This window comes from Falco rusticolus, chromosome 7 (genome assembly GCF_015220075.1).
Source record: "Falco rusticolus isolate bFalRus1 chromosome 7, bFalRus1.pri, whole genome shotgun sequence".
Lineage (NCBI taxonomy): Eukaryota > Metazoa > Chordata > Aves > Falconiformes > Falconidae > Falco > Falco rusticolus.
The window spans coordinates 1,704,355-1,722,491 of NC_051193.1; the positions used below are offsets into that span (position 1 = coordinate 1,704,355).

General features: G+C 40.1%; 1 protein-coding gene across 3 annotated transcripts in view; it reads right to left on the reverse strand.

Moving 5' to 3' along the window:
• Positions 1-18,137, reverse strand: part of NPTN (neuroplastin) — a 59,699-nt gene that overhangs the window by 26,557 nt on the left and 15,005 nt on the right. For 2 of the 3 annotated variants that reach the window (XM_037394564.1, XM_037394563.1), the window contains exons 2-3: positions 6,932-7,279; positions 1,255-1,423 (exon numbers count right to left, since the gene is read on the reverse strand). In XM_037394564.1, coding sequence (XP_037250461.1) covers positions 1,255-1,423; positions 6,932-7,279 — 517 coding nt within the window. The remainder of the gene's footprint in view (positions 1-1,254; positions 1,424-6,931; positions 7,280-18,137) is intronic. The other variant, XM_037394565.1, reaches the window with a different exon arrangement.

Here is an 18,137-nt window from a genome sequence, read left to right on the forward strand (position 1 = left end):
TAAGGCAACAAAAACCTTTCTTAATTAATTAATAATTCATTAATATTTCTTAATCCTGTGCCAGTATGCAACATCAGTGCGGTAAAGAGCCCACAGTACTGTGCTAGACACAGAAAGAAGCCAGTTGAGTGTGTAGGCATGTTTCCTTGCTTTAGTGGACAAGCAAGGAACAGTAAACCAGATGTGCTATAATGTAGCGGGCCTTGATCAGACATAGGCACCTCTTTCTGGTGTAACAGCCGAGCAGGAGAGTCAGAAGTGGTCTAGTGTCTCCAAAGAGTAAGTTACCACCAGTGGTTAAACCATTCTTTCATCTTAGCTCAGCACTGAACAGAAAGTTGTATTTGCTATCCACACTGGCATCAAGTAAAGAAAATGGAAGAAAATAACACAAAAATCACACATACAAAACAGATTGTTGTTGGCATCACTGCGCAAGCTTCACATGCTCTCACCAACTCCGTGGCAAGAAAGCCTCACTTCAGGAACACAGAAACCCTCAAAAGATTTCTGCTTGATGCAAGCTACAGTGCACCAGAACAGGTGGCTGTACATGCTCTGTTGTCCTTCACACCCTTAGATGGAAAGTAAAGACAAACCCAGAGAATCCACACATGGACGAGATTAATGCTGAAAAACTTGGATGTACTGACAAATAAGAAGCACAAGTGATACAGCTGTACTGGTTTAATCAAGATTTGGCATCGTTTCATAGTAGTGGTCTGACAACTCATCAGTAACAACTCAGAGAAGACACTTTTTTTATCTCCCAAGGCCAGAAAATTACTAAACCAGCCGATTTCAGCAGTGATTTATGTGCTTCATTTCCCTGCACAACAAAGATGCACAGCTGCAGATCCATCTTTATGCAGACATAAATAGGATAGAGACTGCACAACACAGAGGAAAAGAAAACTAGGCTGCATGTCTGTGCCTATGTCCACACATGTATACTCTAGAGAAGAGCTAAACAAGTTTAGATTGAGAGGAGATGTTTACAGTATGTTTTTATTGACATTATGTTTACGTGAGCCAGTTGGGACAGCTGTAGACAATGGTCTTTCCAGACTCTTTCTTCTAATGCTGTTCACAGATGTACCTTTTGTGGAGCCTTTAATGAAGACCAACCCAATCTGTGTGACCACTGTGAAGCTGGACCAGGGACCTTGGAGTCCCGACATCTCATCACCTATTCCAAAGCTGTAGGTCTACCATTCTCCAGTGTAACGTGAAGGTTATCCCAAGGAGACTTACTTGTATTCTGTAGTGTTGGAAGATTTTCTAGTGCCAGGGATCTCTTCTCCGTTCTTCACCCAGTAACTGGCAGAAAGGGGGCTGGGACTTGTGGTGAGATTACACTGCAATGTGACAGCCGGACCATACAGATGAATCACTACATCCTCACTGGCATTGATCCTGGGCTCTGAAAGAAAGGATACATTAAATAGCAACAAATCTTCACTGCCAATTGTGCCACACTAGTTTAAAATTCAAAGGGGAATCAGGAAGGGAAAAGATTACACAAGGAATGTCACTGCACTACTTTGGGAGACATCAAGAAAGTCACAATAAAACAGCTGACCACTAGTGAAGGCAACACCTTACAGATCAGCACTCCTATATGAAAAAAGAGAATTATATATTTTAGATTGTTTATTTTAATATTTAACCTCACGACACATTTCTACATAAGATTATTAATAAGTTTTTACACACTATTGGCCATAACATGGGAAAACACACATCCTGTGACTATTATACACAAGAGATCAGCTAGTCCTTTAGAAGCGACTTCTTTCTATTGGTTCTATTACTTTGTTCCTCTACTTCAAGGTTTAAAACAAACTCATCTTCTGTATAGAAAAGTTAGACAGTCTTCTGAATATTATTTCCAGACTTCCCCCTGCAAAAATACTAATGTCTACGTAAGGAAAATATTCTGTGCACACAAGGTATTTCAAATAGCACAACTTCCCTGGTGTCTGAAATTCAAGCAAACACCCAGTGTGAGTAAGGCACAAGTCTGATTAAGAATACCTGAAAGTGGCCCTTAACTCTTGGCAATAAAAAGTGAGAATATACACCATGTTAAGAGTCAGAAACTATTTGTTTTCTGAAGTAACCTTAAACATAAACATTTATGAAGAAAAAAAATAAATATGTGAGCCCCATTGCATAAACCGACCACAAGAGTTACATGCTTTGCTGCTTGCACTAGAACTGAACCCAGGCTATTTCACATTATAATCTTACCTGGTAACATTAAATTCACATTTTTTAGGGAAAAGCCTTACGGAAGTGATAAGATTAGTATGAGGGCACTGTCCTTACATTTGATAACCACAGTTTCTTAAGATCATGCAGACAGCTATTACTGTCTGTCAAATAAGGCTGACAAATTCTTTGAATATTCAGAGACAAGTTTCTCCCCAAACTTGGTAAAAAGACCTTTCTATTGAAGGTCTCATGGCTCACATCTGGCTTCAAGTATTCTGTAAAAAAACCCAACAACCCAACAAAAACATCCAAACACAGGATGCCAGAGCTTAAAGGAAATTTAAGAATTCTTGCTGTTTGTCCTCCAAAAATATCTAGATTTAGCATTGGCTATAGTTTCAGCGTGAACTAAAGACCACTACTAGAGCAGTCTTTACTGTGTAAATGCTGCTGTGTGCCCTCTATCTTTGATGTATCTCCTTACTTTAAAGGGTGAAATGAGTTCCAAAGAAGTAGCTGCTCATTTCACCAGCCACTCTCCTGCAGCACCAACCTCTCAGAATGCAAGGGCTGCCTCCTCTGCATTCTCGTCAGCAGGAAAGGGCAGGAGTCTGAGGAAGTCAGTCACTAACGGACATCTTCATTGTTTTTGCAAGTCAGCACAGAATTTTTAACCCTGTAAATTTTGTTATGCCTTGTAGTATTTAGAACATAAATTTAGTCACAGTCATGCAGTCTTTTGGATATTCATCTGCATAGCACTTGGAACACAAATTATGAAACAGAACGAGGGGAAGTGGAAAATACCAATATCATCAGAAACACTGCATTTTTCAACATATAAAACATTCATCTATCCAACAGTACGGTACTTACTGCCCAGAAAGGCAGGGATAAAATACACCTACCTATAATAACTCAACAGAGCCATTCCAGTCTTGCATATCCTTTCCCCCTCTCCTCAGTAGACTGTCTACAGTTTGTTTTTCTCAGCTACTTAAACCTAGGAGTATCATTTGACTGCAGAAAAACTAGCAAGTACTGTAGTAACAGAAGGTTTTTGACACTTCTCTTAGACACTTCACTATTAGCGCATATTTTCAACTGTGTTTCTGCTTCATTTTTCCCATGCTGGGAATTTTATGCATGCAAGAATCTATCTGGGTCCTACAGGGTACAAACTTGTTTTATTACAACCATACCATTACTGGACTGCTCTGTCTGCTTTTCAATCCCCAACAAAAAGCTTGTGTGCATTCTCACAAAAATACTAACAGAGCTCTGGAAATATTTTTAACAATATGTTTGAAATAATAATTCAGTGTCCGCATGTTAGAGAAATAAAATTTTGCTAGAATTCACTGATCATACTGGTTTTTGTTTTAATAATTTTCTTTGATGATAAAAGCAATGTCTTCAAGTCTGCAGCCTGAAAAATAAACGCAGTGTTTCCCTTTTAGGAGGAGGATGTTGGCAAGACAGGCTTCAGGCCACTCTAACAGAGACTGCAACACATCTAGCAAGGGCCATTCTAACAGATGCTAATGCTGTCTGTGCTGTGCTGAGACACAACCTAAAGTGGTGATCAGCCTGCAGCAGTCCTAGAAACGGAAAGCATAAGTGTGGCCATCAGAAAGCATTATACAAATGCTAGCAACAGGAAAAAAGTCACAAAAAAATTTAATCTAGTCCCTACAAAAACTGTAAAGTCAAAGACTTAATCCAGAAGGGTTTTGACAGTGGTAATCTTATGGCTTTCAGATTCTTTTGATAATGGACTCTTCAGCTTCTAACACTGATGAACCAAAACATATAGAAAAAAACTGCCTGAAGCTCCAAATGACTATTCCTGCTAACTGACACCTCTTCTTAACTACCCCTCTGCTAAGGTGTGATGTCCAGAAAATACTTACAGTTGTCTCGAGCTCGTTTCGCCTGGGGCAAAGTTTGCTGGGGCCTTTTGTGTCTGACTTGCAACTTTTTGAGTTTTAGGTTAAGAAAATTAAAGGCAGTTGCAGTCTCATTTACATCTTTTAACTACACTTATGTTTCTTTAATTTGTTTATATTTTCAAAAAGTGATTTGGCAGTCCTAGCCTGATTTAATTCTAGAAGACACACTGCAAATGGAATACTACCAGGACAGTGACATCCAAAGAAGGATATCCACTTAAAAGAGCAAGATGCTGAACAGTCTCTTTTTATACATCACTTAAATTGCCCATTTTATGCAAGATCAAGGTTTTAGAGTTAAAAAACAATCAAATCCCCAACCATCAATAAGTGAAATTCTTTTTCCAAATTAGGAATGAGATAGAAGCCAGATGCTAGTTCTTGGGTACTAACTTAAAAGTCAAGTTGCACTTGACCTCTCTACACTTCAGTTCTGGTATTGAAGACAAGCTGTGATTTAAAGGGCAGTGAAAAGAGGTTGTGCTTTTTTGGTATGTTTGATGTTCCCTTTCAGTGATCAAATAAACCCAGCAGCAAAATGGCCAGCATTAGCTGGAAACTCCAACACTGTTTAGTCAGAAAATCCCCATTCCAAAGACAAATTGTGTTCACACACACAATACAGCAGCTGAGGCATTTTGGGCAGCTTCAGATAAGATGGTGTCCACCTTCCAGGGACAGCTTGGAAACCTGCGTCCCCCCCTTATCTCCACGTCCAGCACGGTCACGCAGGAGTTTGATGTCCAAGTGGTCTGTCTCCCAAGCAGTAGCTGGTCAGATCTCTTAACATACACAATATTACAGAGTGAAGGCATTAAAGTATCTGGTTCAACATTTCCCCCCCCAACAAGTAAAACACTGAAGCAGAAGCATTATCCCAAGCACAAGGCACTTAGCAATGAAGTCACGATACACACTTCAGAGTTAGTAGCACGAGATGCAACAAGACAATGTTAACTGAGGAGGAAGACAAAAGGTTAAACTTCAGACCCCAGAGCAGGTTAATATCAATGCCCTGAGAGGGGAAAAATCCACTTTCCATACGAAGACATCTTCACAGTAACTCGTTCCCAAATGGTGACTTTTTATATGAAAAGGATTTTCTCCCTCAGTAGGTTACTAAAACTGACTGGACACAAAGAAAGGTGCCTAAATGTCTTAACAGGGGTAGAGGGGATTTCCAGAAGACATTACTTCCTAGAAGACCTTTTTTTTTTTTCTTTTGCTTTGTCTGAAGGCAGTGTAATTTCCTGAATTTACCCAGCTCTTGCTGTTGTAGGTCATGCAAGCAATCTATGCATCTGAGTTCTCTGGGACCTCAAAGGACAAAGGAAGAATCAAGCATTAGGACTGAAAGCTGAGCAGGTTTGAGCTGAACCACCCAATGGCACTTAAGTTTTCAAGTCAGTCTGCTCATTGGATTCACTATCTGTTTCTTCACACATATCAATGTTGTTTCCATTTTCCAGGGGAAGGTCTCTGATCCAGCAGTGACAACTGCAGCATCAAGCTTTAGGGAGTTTGGGGTGGTTTGTTTTGTTTGGGTTTGGGGTTTTTTTGTGGTTTTTTTCTGTTTGTTTTTTGGTTGTGGGTTGTTTTTTTTTTGGCTGATTGGTTTTAATGTATCCAAAAACATAACTGAGACGTAATTACAGAGTTTGACATTTTTGTACCCAGACAAAGCTCTAAGTGGTACATAAAGGGTTTATTTATGCACAGAGTACAGTAGCAAAACAACACCTATGCTCTACTCTTTGCCACCTTAGGACATTGAAAAAAATCATTGAGAAAGCAAGATCTCCTGTACCTCCATGCAGCAGGCTCATGTTGCAAATTTAATTGACTCTACCTATAACTCCTTAGACATTTGCTTCACCTTGTTAGCAAATGCAGAAGTTTTGCATCTTACACAAAACGAAACAGGATTCTTCTCTACTCTCTGACAATGCGGATTTCCAAATTGGTCTGGGACCACTTTAAAAGCAAGCTGAATGCAGAAAAGTCTTGTAACAAAATAAAGAACAAAAAGCAATTCTGGGTCAACCACATTCTCTGCTTTTGAAAGCTTTTCTGCTGCCAAAAGTTACATTCTCAGATGAAAGTCATCTAGCTAAAGTTATTAAAGTTATTAGTTCAACAAATTATATTCTCCCCCCCCCCCCTTTCATAGGCTGGATTAAGAATAGCTGCATCAGTTCAGTGCTGCTGCATCAGAGAACTCATTAGAAACATGCTGCTGCTCAGAAAGGAAAAGAAACACCACAACTTCATGGAAAAATCCAAACATTAAACATCACACATAACTAAAAGGGAAGGATTTGAACAGAAGCATATATGCAACCAAAACCACGTGAGAAGGCATTCAGAGAAATTCCAAGGAAACAGAAGAAATAAAAATAAAACAGTTAGACCTGGGAAGAACAGAAAAACAAATATAAAGGCACTCGTGGAGAAGCCAGCATTATGGTGGCTGGAAACCTACTACAAAACTTAAAAGGAGTAGGGGATAAACAAATTCAACACAGGGCTTGTTTTCAAACGGAAGCTATAAAACAGATCCATAGATTTTCCCCGAGTCCTTTGATCCTAAGGAGAAGAGACACAGATGGCAGACAACATCAGCACTACAGGTAGAGGAGCAGTCTTGGGTTCAAAACAACAGGACAAGGTAGCAGAGGGTTTTATCAGGGTAATGGGAGGGTAAGGGTCACTAGACTGTCTCTAGATACTACAGTGCCACTACTGTAGGGTGCCGGACTCACTCTGAAGGACGCTTATAGTAGCCTGGGCTCGAATCCACGTTATGGAGGGATTTTGCCTCAAGTCATTCCTCCTGGGATCGTTGCTGGCCCTGCACTCGTAAGTCCCAGAGTCTTCCAAGGTAAGGCGGGTTATTCTCAGCACACTCACCCCATTCGCCCCGTAGGCAGTGTTAATGGTGACACGGCGCTTCCGAGCGCCATCCCACAGCTGTTTGAAAGACTCAGCCCGGTTGACTTCAGCATACCACCACTGGATCTCTGGAGTGGGGTTCCCAACCACATCACAGTACAGTTCAAAGGCGTCCCCCGTGAGTTTAGTTTCTGACATGGGCGACTTGACAAACCCAGCTAGAGGGAGGGGCAGCAGAAACGCAGTGACAGAGCGGCAGAAAACAAAAGATCTTATAAAGAACAAAGCAATGAGGTGCAGAAAACAAAGAGTTAAGTAAGACATTAGCATCTATGATACCACAACTTTCATAGAAAAAGTACAACATGGACCACTTGCAGATGGAGGTCAACAACAGTTTGAAAGCAGTGCACCCCCACTCAGAGTATTCACAGGAGGCACAGCCTCACGGCATGAAGCGCCTGCCCTGGCCACTCCAGGCCACGGCTGCCACACACACCAGCCAGCTCAGAGCTGTAGAGCAGACTGATGGGTTTTCAAGCCTTCTACAGTTGCATGGACCTTGTAATTGGCAAGTGTTCAGTGTTCGTGGCCAGATGTCTTTTCTCTGAATCAGAGTTTTCTTGTTTTATATGACCTATCTACCTAGGAAAAAAAGGGAAAAGCCCTAATCTTGGGCCCTACACAGCTCACAACTGTGAACTCTGTTTTGACCTTTTCTTCCATCTATTTTGGACTTCTGAGGCAGGGAACTCCCCAAGATGCAAGTGACCTACTTTCCTGAAGTAGCTAGATCGCCACAGCTCCAGAAGCCTCACTACCTTCTAAGGTAAAAGGGAACTGTAGGGGTATATACGCAGACAGGCCAAAAGATAGTTTCATTAATTAGGAAACAGACAGTAAAGGTACTTGAACAGACCACACGATTTTTGCCTTCTGAAATGAGATGCCATACTGACATTCAGTGGTCAGGCCAAAATACCCTTATTATGGCATGAAATCCTTCAATACTTACCAGCTTCAGAGCTGTGTTAAGAGCACAGACATACTAAATTGTCCTTCAATCCTATTTTCAAAGCTATCTATTGAAAACAGTGTTGCCTTAAAGCTAGTCTCTTCCCCCGCCAGGCCCCCCCCTAAAAGATTAGAATACAGCTGGCCAGACAGATTATGCAGCAAAACCCATCATACTGCTGTGTTCCATGGGCAGCAGGACTTCTCATCAGCAAGCAGAGTTAAGAGTGCCACACAGCTGATAAAACTCAAGATTGTTTTATCCCTCTCCTCAAATTCACAGCTTATTTCCAGGAAGAGGATTGAAAGACAATTCAACGGATTTTAGAAAACTGAAAGGTGGACTTCAAGCTTTGGGTGTACATCAGAAATTTTTCCATCAAATAGCACTTCCCCACACACATCATTTGACCACGCTCATGAATCAGTGAAACAAACAGTTGTACATTGACTGACAATTACGTGGGAAGTTTGCACTATAGATGCATCCCTGAAGAATCATTTGGGCAAGAAAACAAGACCAAGAGTCTCCAGAGCATGCAGAGAAACCGTTCATTGCTGGCACAGTCGCATTTGAAGAGCAATTGTGCTGTAGCTACAAGTAACAGCTACAAGAACAAACACTCAAAAATATTAACCTCAGAAATTGTTTCACTTACAAACTCATTTGACAAGGATTTGCCAGCCTTCTACTCCTACACTAAAGTAAGCGAGCTCTGTGCTCAGCAGAAATACTACAGCAAGTAATCCATTGCAGGAAGAGAGAGGAAAAGCTACTGCACTAGAAGTGCCCTAATTACCAGGGGTTACAAACTGCACTACAACCACCATTGTTGTCCCTTGAGGTTAACAAGGATCACGCTGTTTTCAACACTGCTGCTTGAGGTAACACAGGAGACCGGGTTATGATCTTGCTCTGCTGGACTGTCCCCATTTCAAGGGATGCTGAAGAAGGATGACTTAGTATTCTCGTAGAGGCATAAATCAAACAGCAAGACTGGCACCTATCTCAGCGTGGTTTACTAAACACAACAGGCTAAAGCACTAGCATATGGCATAGGCTAGCTTATTTCCAAGGCTTAGTGGTTCTCTCTTCTATACTGTAGCCTTCCACCATAATACTGAAATGCCAGTCACAGCTGAAGAGATGACAGTTGCTCAGGGAAGACTGCTCAGAAAGTGATCCTCCGCTTCAGGTTCCCAGTTTCCATTACACACTGACAAAGATGATGAACTCCCCTGTCGTATAACACATCCCTGAATTCAAAGGCCAAGTGACCAAAAACCCTAAAGCTGCAATTCAATCCTACTTCTACAGCTGCCCCAGCCACTGAGCAACCATTACTGCAAGAAAGGCTAACCTAGCCTTTGTAGCAGGAATGAAGGGGTGTAATTGTGTATTTTAAAATAACTGAGCTGCACTGCTGCTGGGGCTACACAATACACATATGTGGTATGAAAAAGTACTGTAAATCCTCTTATTAAAAGAAGTATCAGTAATTTGGATAAAACAAGCTGTCAAAAGCTTTCAGGTTTGGATCTGATTCTGCAACCACTAAGCTGTTGAAAGTATTACAACTTTTGCACAAAGCCTAAAAATAATTTAAAAAGATTAAACTGGACAATTGCATCAAAAGGTCTCTTTAGTAAATATTCTCTGGGTTTAAGTTTTAAACCCTCCATTTCCATGAGTTTCAAATCCTCTTGAAAAACAATGTCTCAGATTACAATATATTTCAATGCACTCTATCCTCATCCTAGTAATCATGTCATCAGCACAGATAACTCCATAACGATGGCAAAGAGAAACACAAACTGAACTTGGTGGCCCTCTCCACCCCACCAAGGGATAAAAATGCTCTTTGAAAAGGTATTCCAGGTTAGAATAAAATCCTGGAAGAACAAATGAGAATGAAGGTGGTAGAAAAGACTCCATATAGAAATTAATAAAAAAACTTTGCATTATAAAGGACTGGCAGTGCTATTAAAAACTCTACACAAGAGTCTCAGGTTATTGTTTTGCATTTTCAGTCATTCAGAAACAGCAAAGGCAATACAGCAAACATCATCAGTAAGTTCAGGCAATGCTTCCAGCTACTGTACATCTGCCAGAGGGCCATTTCCAATTAAGGTTTCTAGCCAAAAGCTGCACAAAGAGATGAAGTCTGCCAGTACCAAGCAGCCATGTTGTAAAAGAGGGGAAAAAAAAAAAGGGGGGGGGGGGCAGGGAAAGCTAAATATTACAAAGAACGCTCCCTGTAACACAACAGGAGTCTGGAAATTTAAGTACTCCTGCTTTTTGGCAATAGTGAGTAATTTCCATAATTGTGCAAAACCAAACAGAAAATGACACTATACAGATTTCATTGCTTACATAAGAGGCTTTTGGAGCCCAACAGTTCCCTTACTTGGTCTTCTCCAAGAACAGTACTCACTGCCTTGTTATTACTAAGTTCTGCAGAATTCTAGGGACAGGAGCACCAAAAGAACAAATGCATATTAAAACACAGATCAAGCCAAGAAGTCAAGGTTTTGTTAAAGTGATTTATACTCTATATGTTTAAAACTGTACACTTGCCCTTAATTGTGATTTGTAGCTGTCTTACTTCTGAAGTGTAACCTGTAGGAAGCACTGGTTGCAAGAACCATTTTCAGCTTACAAGCATCAGCCCCATATGGAACAGCACAGCCAAACTGCCACCAACATTCAGGAGCTTTCAAAGGTCAGGGCTCTTGGGAGGTTGAAAGAAAGGAGCAATAATCTAGAGATCATACAGGCTCACAACTTGGGCTATTCTGCTACTTTCTAAGTGAATCCTTACTGTCAAATACAATAGGAGTAAGCACCTTCAAGTGATTACAAGAAAATATTCTTATGAAGTTTTGATATTGTAAATTTTCATGATATTGACAGTCGTATTTATTTCATTATAGTCATCAATAAGTTATTCTATTGCACAGTGAGTTTTCCTCACTAAAAGAAAAAGGTGTTTGAAGGGGAGGGTTGTTCAGGTTTTGGATATTTTTAAAGCTAATTACTGTCATGCATGAAAGAACAAGGGAAAATCTATTGTTAAATATCCCTCACAAAGAAGTCTTCATAATATACCAGAATGCAAGAAAAATAACACACGATGGTCCAGAAGGTGTAGCTATTCAAGTACCCTATTATGTTTCCAACAATTTTTTTAATTCTCATTAATTGATTGTTATATGCTTGAAGAACAGAATGAAGAACAAGTGGCAGTAATAATGGATCACTTTGGAAATGTTTATTGAAGATTTGATCTCATTCACCAATTTTGAGGATAAAGGCAAGGAAAGCAATGGATGAATTGCTCTAGAGAACTCGAGAAACAAATTAGTCTCATACAATTGATAGTCACATATAATTCTGCAAAAGACTAATGAAATCCAGCGTGCAGCAGGGCTCTTCACTGCAATACAAATTTTAAGAGTTTGGAAATGTGAAGAACCACTAGATCCAAATTAAGAAGAAAAAAAAAAAAGCATTTTGAAAGACAGGTGCACTTGAACTGGGAGTGGGGGGAGAAGCTAAGAGCTATTCAAAAGGACAGCCAAAAATTTCCATATGCAGTAAGAGAAACATGTACAGCAGACTCCCAGAGCCAGAAAGCTGGAAGAGCTCCACATCAGACAAATGCACAGTTCAGAAGAGGACAGTGGACAAGAAGCCTAAAGATAGAGAGTTTAAATGGGCATAAAAGCTTAGCTTTACCACTCCTGAGCAACCTGTTTGCATTAGTGAGGCTTTATCAATGGAAGACACCTTTTCAGATTAATTTTTCTTCTGCCAATATTTATGAGCTATCTGTTGGCCAAAAGCAAGCAAGGCAAAGCCAAGCTACATTCCAACTTTGGCATATAAATGACTCACAGCTTTACATACTAGCAATACCCTTTTCAACCTCATACAGCTGCAGCACCCCTTCCAACTGCAGCTATTTCCCTCACCGACAGACGCCAGAGAAGAGTTTGTAACCAAGTACCTCTGGAAGAGGTGTGGGTGGGAGAAGGAACAAGGTTTATTCTCTTGCTGACATCATCATGGGGCTGCAGGATTAAATACATATAAATGCCTAGTTTAATGCTGTATTAGAACTGTGTTGAAATATTTATTTTTGACCAACTTCTGACTAGCTTCTGTTCTACCCTGGCTGGAGTCCCTCTGAACAGCTTAATACTACAACTGCAATGACCGAAGAGCCTCCCAACTTCCTTGCCTGCTAGAATGAACACTCAACATTGGATCTTGATAGAGATATCAGCAATTATAAGATATGCTAGCAGTGATCTACCAGTCTAAAAACATACAGAAAGCAGTACCTGACAAAATCATCCCCGAGTTGCAGAAATGATTGCACTATTAATTTAAGTATCCTTTTGTACTGAAACTTAACACAAGATGCACTAGGCTGCAAAAGAATCAATGACAACGGCAGCGGAGAAGGAAAGCAGGGAGAATACTGATCTCCTCAAGTTAAAATGTAGTCTAAATAAAGGGATTTTAAAAATAAAACTATGTTTTGCCTTAAGAAAACATACATAAGTGCTAGATGAGGAAAGAAAACTTTAAACCAGTCCCAGCAAAGACAGAAACAAACAGGTTTAATTGAAATGCAGGTATTGCAAAAAGCCCCAGCAATACAGAACAAACTAATTTCTCTCAGGTTTGCATATGTCAAGCATGAATATTAAAGCTGAAGACAAGCACAAGACCATCACATCGAACAGCAATAGGAGACCATCTTGAAAAGTCTGCAAAGATCAGGAAACAAGCTATGAAGCCCAAGACTACAAGGGCCTGTTTACAGAGGTTCAAAGCAGTGGTGAATTCTACTTGCACGAAGACAGAAAAAACAGTTTAAAACTCAAAAAAGAATCTGCAAAGCTAGTGCAAGAATAAACCTGATTTTCAGTATAAAGCCAAAATACACTGATGAAATGTAGACTAGTTAGTGATGGAATGCTTTACATTGTCTGTATTTACAATTAAAACCATCACAACCAGCAAGCAGCTGGTATTTCCTACTTGTCCTATTAGCCCGCCATACGCCTGCATTTCACTGCTTCTCCACTGCTCTCAGGCCTTTAGCACAGTTCTGGAGACTTTATTTCTGTGCACTGGTTGAGAAATTTGCCTGCAACTCCACCTATCTATGATTGAATAAAGTAAGAGCTAAGCTAGCCCTTTTTTTGTTTCCTTTTGTCTCTGAAAATCCATTAAAAAATCTCCTTATTAATACAGTGTAATCCATTTTTGTAAATACATGCCTTCAGGAATGTCTTTCTTAAATGGAATAGCAAAAAGTATCTTTGCCAAAGTTAATTTTTCTGTTTTATAGACCAGTGTTATCCAAAATGCTCCAGATGAAATATCAGTATGTTACTCTGGCAAATGCCATCACTCTTGGTATTGAAGTTCTGCCGCCAAAAATAGGCATTAGGATTGAAGCTTTCAGTGATGTCCTCGTTAAACCGTTTTCACACCTTTTTCCTAATTGGATTTCTGAATTATACAGTCTGATTTTTTTAAAATTCTTTTTTAAAAAATTCTTCCAGCTTTTCCAAGTACCCAAGGCTCTGCACAGGTAAAACAGAACAAAGCTTTACCATCACTGGCACATGCTTCAGAGTGACTAGATAAATCGCTTGATCTTCTGCAGTGGAGTTAAAAACCCACTGCAGTTATGAGGATTCAAGAGGGAAGAATGTAATATGACAGAGGCAAACACCTGAACAGGCTCCTGAAACGCTGCACTTGTACTACTTCAGAGACAACCACCTCCTCCCAAGGGAAGTCTGCGCTGGACACCAGGACTCAGGGGTTCAAAGCACGGCTGGAGCTCCAGGGAATAACCACACTTACTGCAGCTTCAGGGAACAGGATAACAAGTGCTAGCTGTAAAGACTTCATTAAAATAGGAAAGAACAGATGATCCTGGGCAGTCCACAAAGCACTTCTCAACTGGCTTTGCCCTCACTTTAGCTTATTTTCACCTTTATTTACATGGCAACAGTCTCACTTCTAACTTGCATCAGAGTATCAAAGAAAACTACAGTAAGAAGCTGCCTTCCTCCTCTCCCCTCCTCATTTTCCTATTGCACCCATCCAAACTTTGAAAACATGCACCAAGTGTCTGCTACATAGACTGGTACTCTAATTAACACCTTTTTTCTTCTTCACTGAAGGGTGTTAATTAAGCGATAATTTTTTTGAGGGTGGAAAAAACCCCGCTATCACTTTGTCAAAGTATTGCATTTTTACTTCATTTAGGATGGAAAAAAAGCAACCTATTTAATGTTTAGTTTCTTTCCAATATTCACCTCTACTAAACCAAAATACCTGAAATTAGTCAAATCTACAAAAAAGCGAAGCCAGCATGCCAGGCAGAGAAGGATGAAGATGGCCTCAATTCCACAGAAGGCACTAAAGCATCCTGCCTGTTTTCACCTATCATCTAGTAGGTTTCACGGTTTCCTATTCTTTCATCACTAAAGAGCATGAGTTTTAATCATACCACTGATAAGAAATGGGTTTGGTCTTAATCACTTCCCTGATAAGAGATGGGTTTAAGTTTTACAGGGCACTCCCTGTCCTCTTTGCTGACCTCACCAGCTGCAGTAGCACCACTGTGTGCTGCATCAGCAACATTTGGTTATAGTCTCCAAAATGCCAAACCAGTCCCATCAACTAAAAAAACCTGGCATTCATTTTCTTGTCTGTTTTGCCCTATTCTTCAGCTAACTGCAGAAACAGCTTTAAAAGCAGCACTGTGACATGCATATCAGATATCCAGATGAGCCTATGCTGTCTACAAGTATACTGAGAACTGGAGCAATGCATGAAATTAATTCCTGCATCTCATCATGCAGCTTTATATAGCTGAAGGTAGGTTACGACCTGCTAGAGGAAAACACTACCCAGAGAGCATCATCTAAAATTCATGAGCCCATGATACAGCGTTAGATTCATTTCACAGCGAGGGAAGCCTGAGGATTACTTTCTCCAGGTCCACAGACATGAGGATTAACATTTTCTGGATTCAAACCAACATTCCTCATTTCTCTGTGCATTAGAAAACTTGCTTGATCTGACATGCAAAAAGATTTATGGACAAGCTAATACATTTGTTTGCTGAAATAAAATTCAAAGACCTTAAGTAAATGGCTTTGGAGTCTTCACAGTTATAAGGCCATCCTGGGAATATGCCCCATGTAGCCAAGAGACACTTCTCTGCACAGATGGATGGAAAAAGGACACACACAGTGATCAGCTTCTGGGCTATAATCAGAGAATTCAGACTGGAAAGGATTTCTGAAGGTCCTCTAGTCCAACTGCCTCCCTCAAACACAAAACCCTTAGATCAAGTTGAGGCTCTCAAGCTGCCCATTGGCCTTATTCCACATACATTCACATTCATGCTTTTGTTCAAGAATTTCCTCAGAATAAAAAAAGCAATGTTTAACTTCACACTGCAATGATTTTCAAGTGCAAGTATTATTTTATGGTTACTTCTATTGTGCAGAAAAGGATCTCAGTAACAACATTTCACTAAAAAAAACCACAAAGCACAGTGCATAGAAACACTACTGGGTAGAAAAGACACTGGTGTGTCACAGCAATTGCAGCTATGCACTTCCAATTGCAGGAAGTTACTTTCACCCCATGTAAGTTTTCATTATATAAATCCTTTGGGTTCAGAAACCTTCTTCAGACATCTTTCTCATATTCACACACAATTTCATGAGTTGTGGAAGTATTTACAATTCTTCCACTTTTGCAACAACCCCGTACCAGTATGTTTGATACTGTAAGGTAGAAGGCATGAAAAAGGCATGATTAAAGCCTGGCATATCCAGCTAAAGAAGAACAGAATAAGGAATTGGTATCTACTCCCGCATTTTAGCTCCATGTAGATGTCAGCCTGCTGGCTATAGTCACATTTTGAAGTGTAGGAGTTGGCAGATCTTTTTTCCCAGTTCTTTAGGTGGGAAGAATAAAGTTCTTATTTCTCGAGTACTATAAAAGAGCATAGTCCAAAGAAGTAAGTGGAACACTTACGTGGGTCTCTTACTAACAACTGGGAAACATGGTATTTCAATTAGTTACTGAGAAAATGATAGACCAAAACTGAAATATGTTGCACTTCTGAAACAGTAAGCAAAGCTTGATATCAACGTTTAATTGGTCTTTGTTAAGGATCTCTAACTTGCCAATCCCTATATTTTCTGCAAAGGACTTAGAAGCGCTGATAACTAAAGCAGTGGTTTACATGTATAAACTAACTATTCAAATGACACAAGGAGCAGACATGGGGCAAAAAGATGTAATTTTTGCACAAGCTTGTCCCCAAAATGAATTCTGCAGTCCCTACCATAGCTCATTTTCTACCGAGTGCAAGCTCTATCTTCAGTTTATAGCTTCCTCCTTATCAAAGTTGTCTCAAGCCTATCTGCTAATACGCATTGAAGAAGTGTGAACCAGAAAGCTCCAAGCGTCTCTGCCCTGTGAGTTTGTCTGTTAAAGCAATTCTCTCTGTTTTGGACATACTGGTTCAAGACACATTTTTAAATATCACTGCAGACATGTAATTAAAGAAGCCACTTCTATAGGAGGTATGGAAAAATCCCCCATTTACTTATGATGCGCCAACCAACTCTCTCCAAGTAAACAACAGATCGACAGAGACATTACAAAACCAACTCTGATCAGTCTGAAGCACATTTTAATTTCCCTGTGAAACAGTTAATGGTATCCAGATCAACAGCAAGTGCATGCATTTATTCAGTGCCATAAAAAGCATGTTTCTTCTTATTTCAAAGAAAATATAAAAAGGACATGAGTCAAGAGCTACTCCTATCCATCTTTGAAGTAGCTCACATACACCACAAGTAGCACAGAAGACAACATCTTAAACAGAATTATATTTAGCTATGTGGCATTTCAATCATGTGCTTTAAAGAAAGCAAGCCTGGGTAACTTCATTATTCAGCATTTCATGTAGACCAACAACTTACATAATACCAATTAAATGTGGATGACAAAGCCATTCCAGCGATTCCAGGAAAATGGTAAGTTGCTCCTCACAGAGGGCACACATCTCTGTTCAGGACAATGCCAGCAAAACACAAGCCAGTCTTAGTAATAAAATACCTTAAAATTCCAAAGAGGCTTCTCATCATCATGCTCCTGAATGCTACATGCATGACTAGAAAACCTTCCCCTGGGCCGACTACAAACTGAAGGGGCTCAGCGTTGGAGGACTGATGCAAGAGTCAAGTGACTTAAGGCAGTTTTCATTCTCTAGCCAACTGATTAGGGATTCAAAGCAGACATACAAGTGGTAATCAGGTTCACTAAGTACCCATGCTCTCCCTCTTGTACAACCTTGAGCTATAAAATATTCTAATCTGAAGGCGAAAAATCCCCTTATCTACAGACACTTACAGAACAAACACTTGGTATCAGGCACCCAACCTAATCACCTGAAGGAGCTGGGACTATTGCTTGTCTGATGCTGGCATAGTGCAGGATGCCACGCCAAGGCTTTTTAAAACCATGTAATTGTGAGGAAATGCTGCTTTTGCATGCCTGGTGGTTCTGAAGAGCGCATGCTGTCAGGAAGCTGGTTTGAACCCATCAAGGAGCGTATATTACAAGAGATTTCCTTCCATGGAGGATCTGTAGGCCAGTTTCTCAAATGTTTTTCCAAAGATTAAACTTGTATCATCCTCAGGAAAGACAGGCATTATTCTCCTGTTCTTTCTATTTATGCTTCTCCCTGGCACAACTCATGGACAAAAAGACTTATAATCATCCATGCAGGGAGAAGAAAGAAAAAAAAAAAGAAAAAAAAAAAAAGGCCAGCATTTGTTAGTTTGCAGAAAGACACAGGAGCAGACAGAAAGGCTTCTGTACATTGCCAAAAAAAACCCCCCAAAACAACGAGGAACCCACTCCCTGGAAATAAGCAGGAAGGAATGCAGCTTCACAACACTGAAAAGCAGAGTTACAGCAGACAGCAATTTAAATTTGTC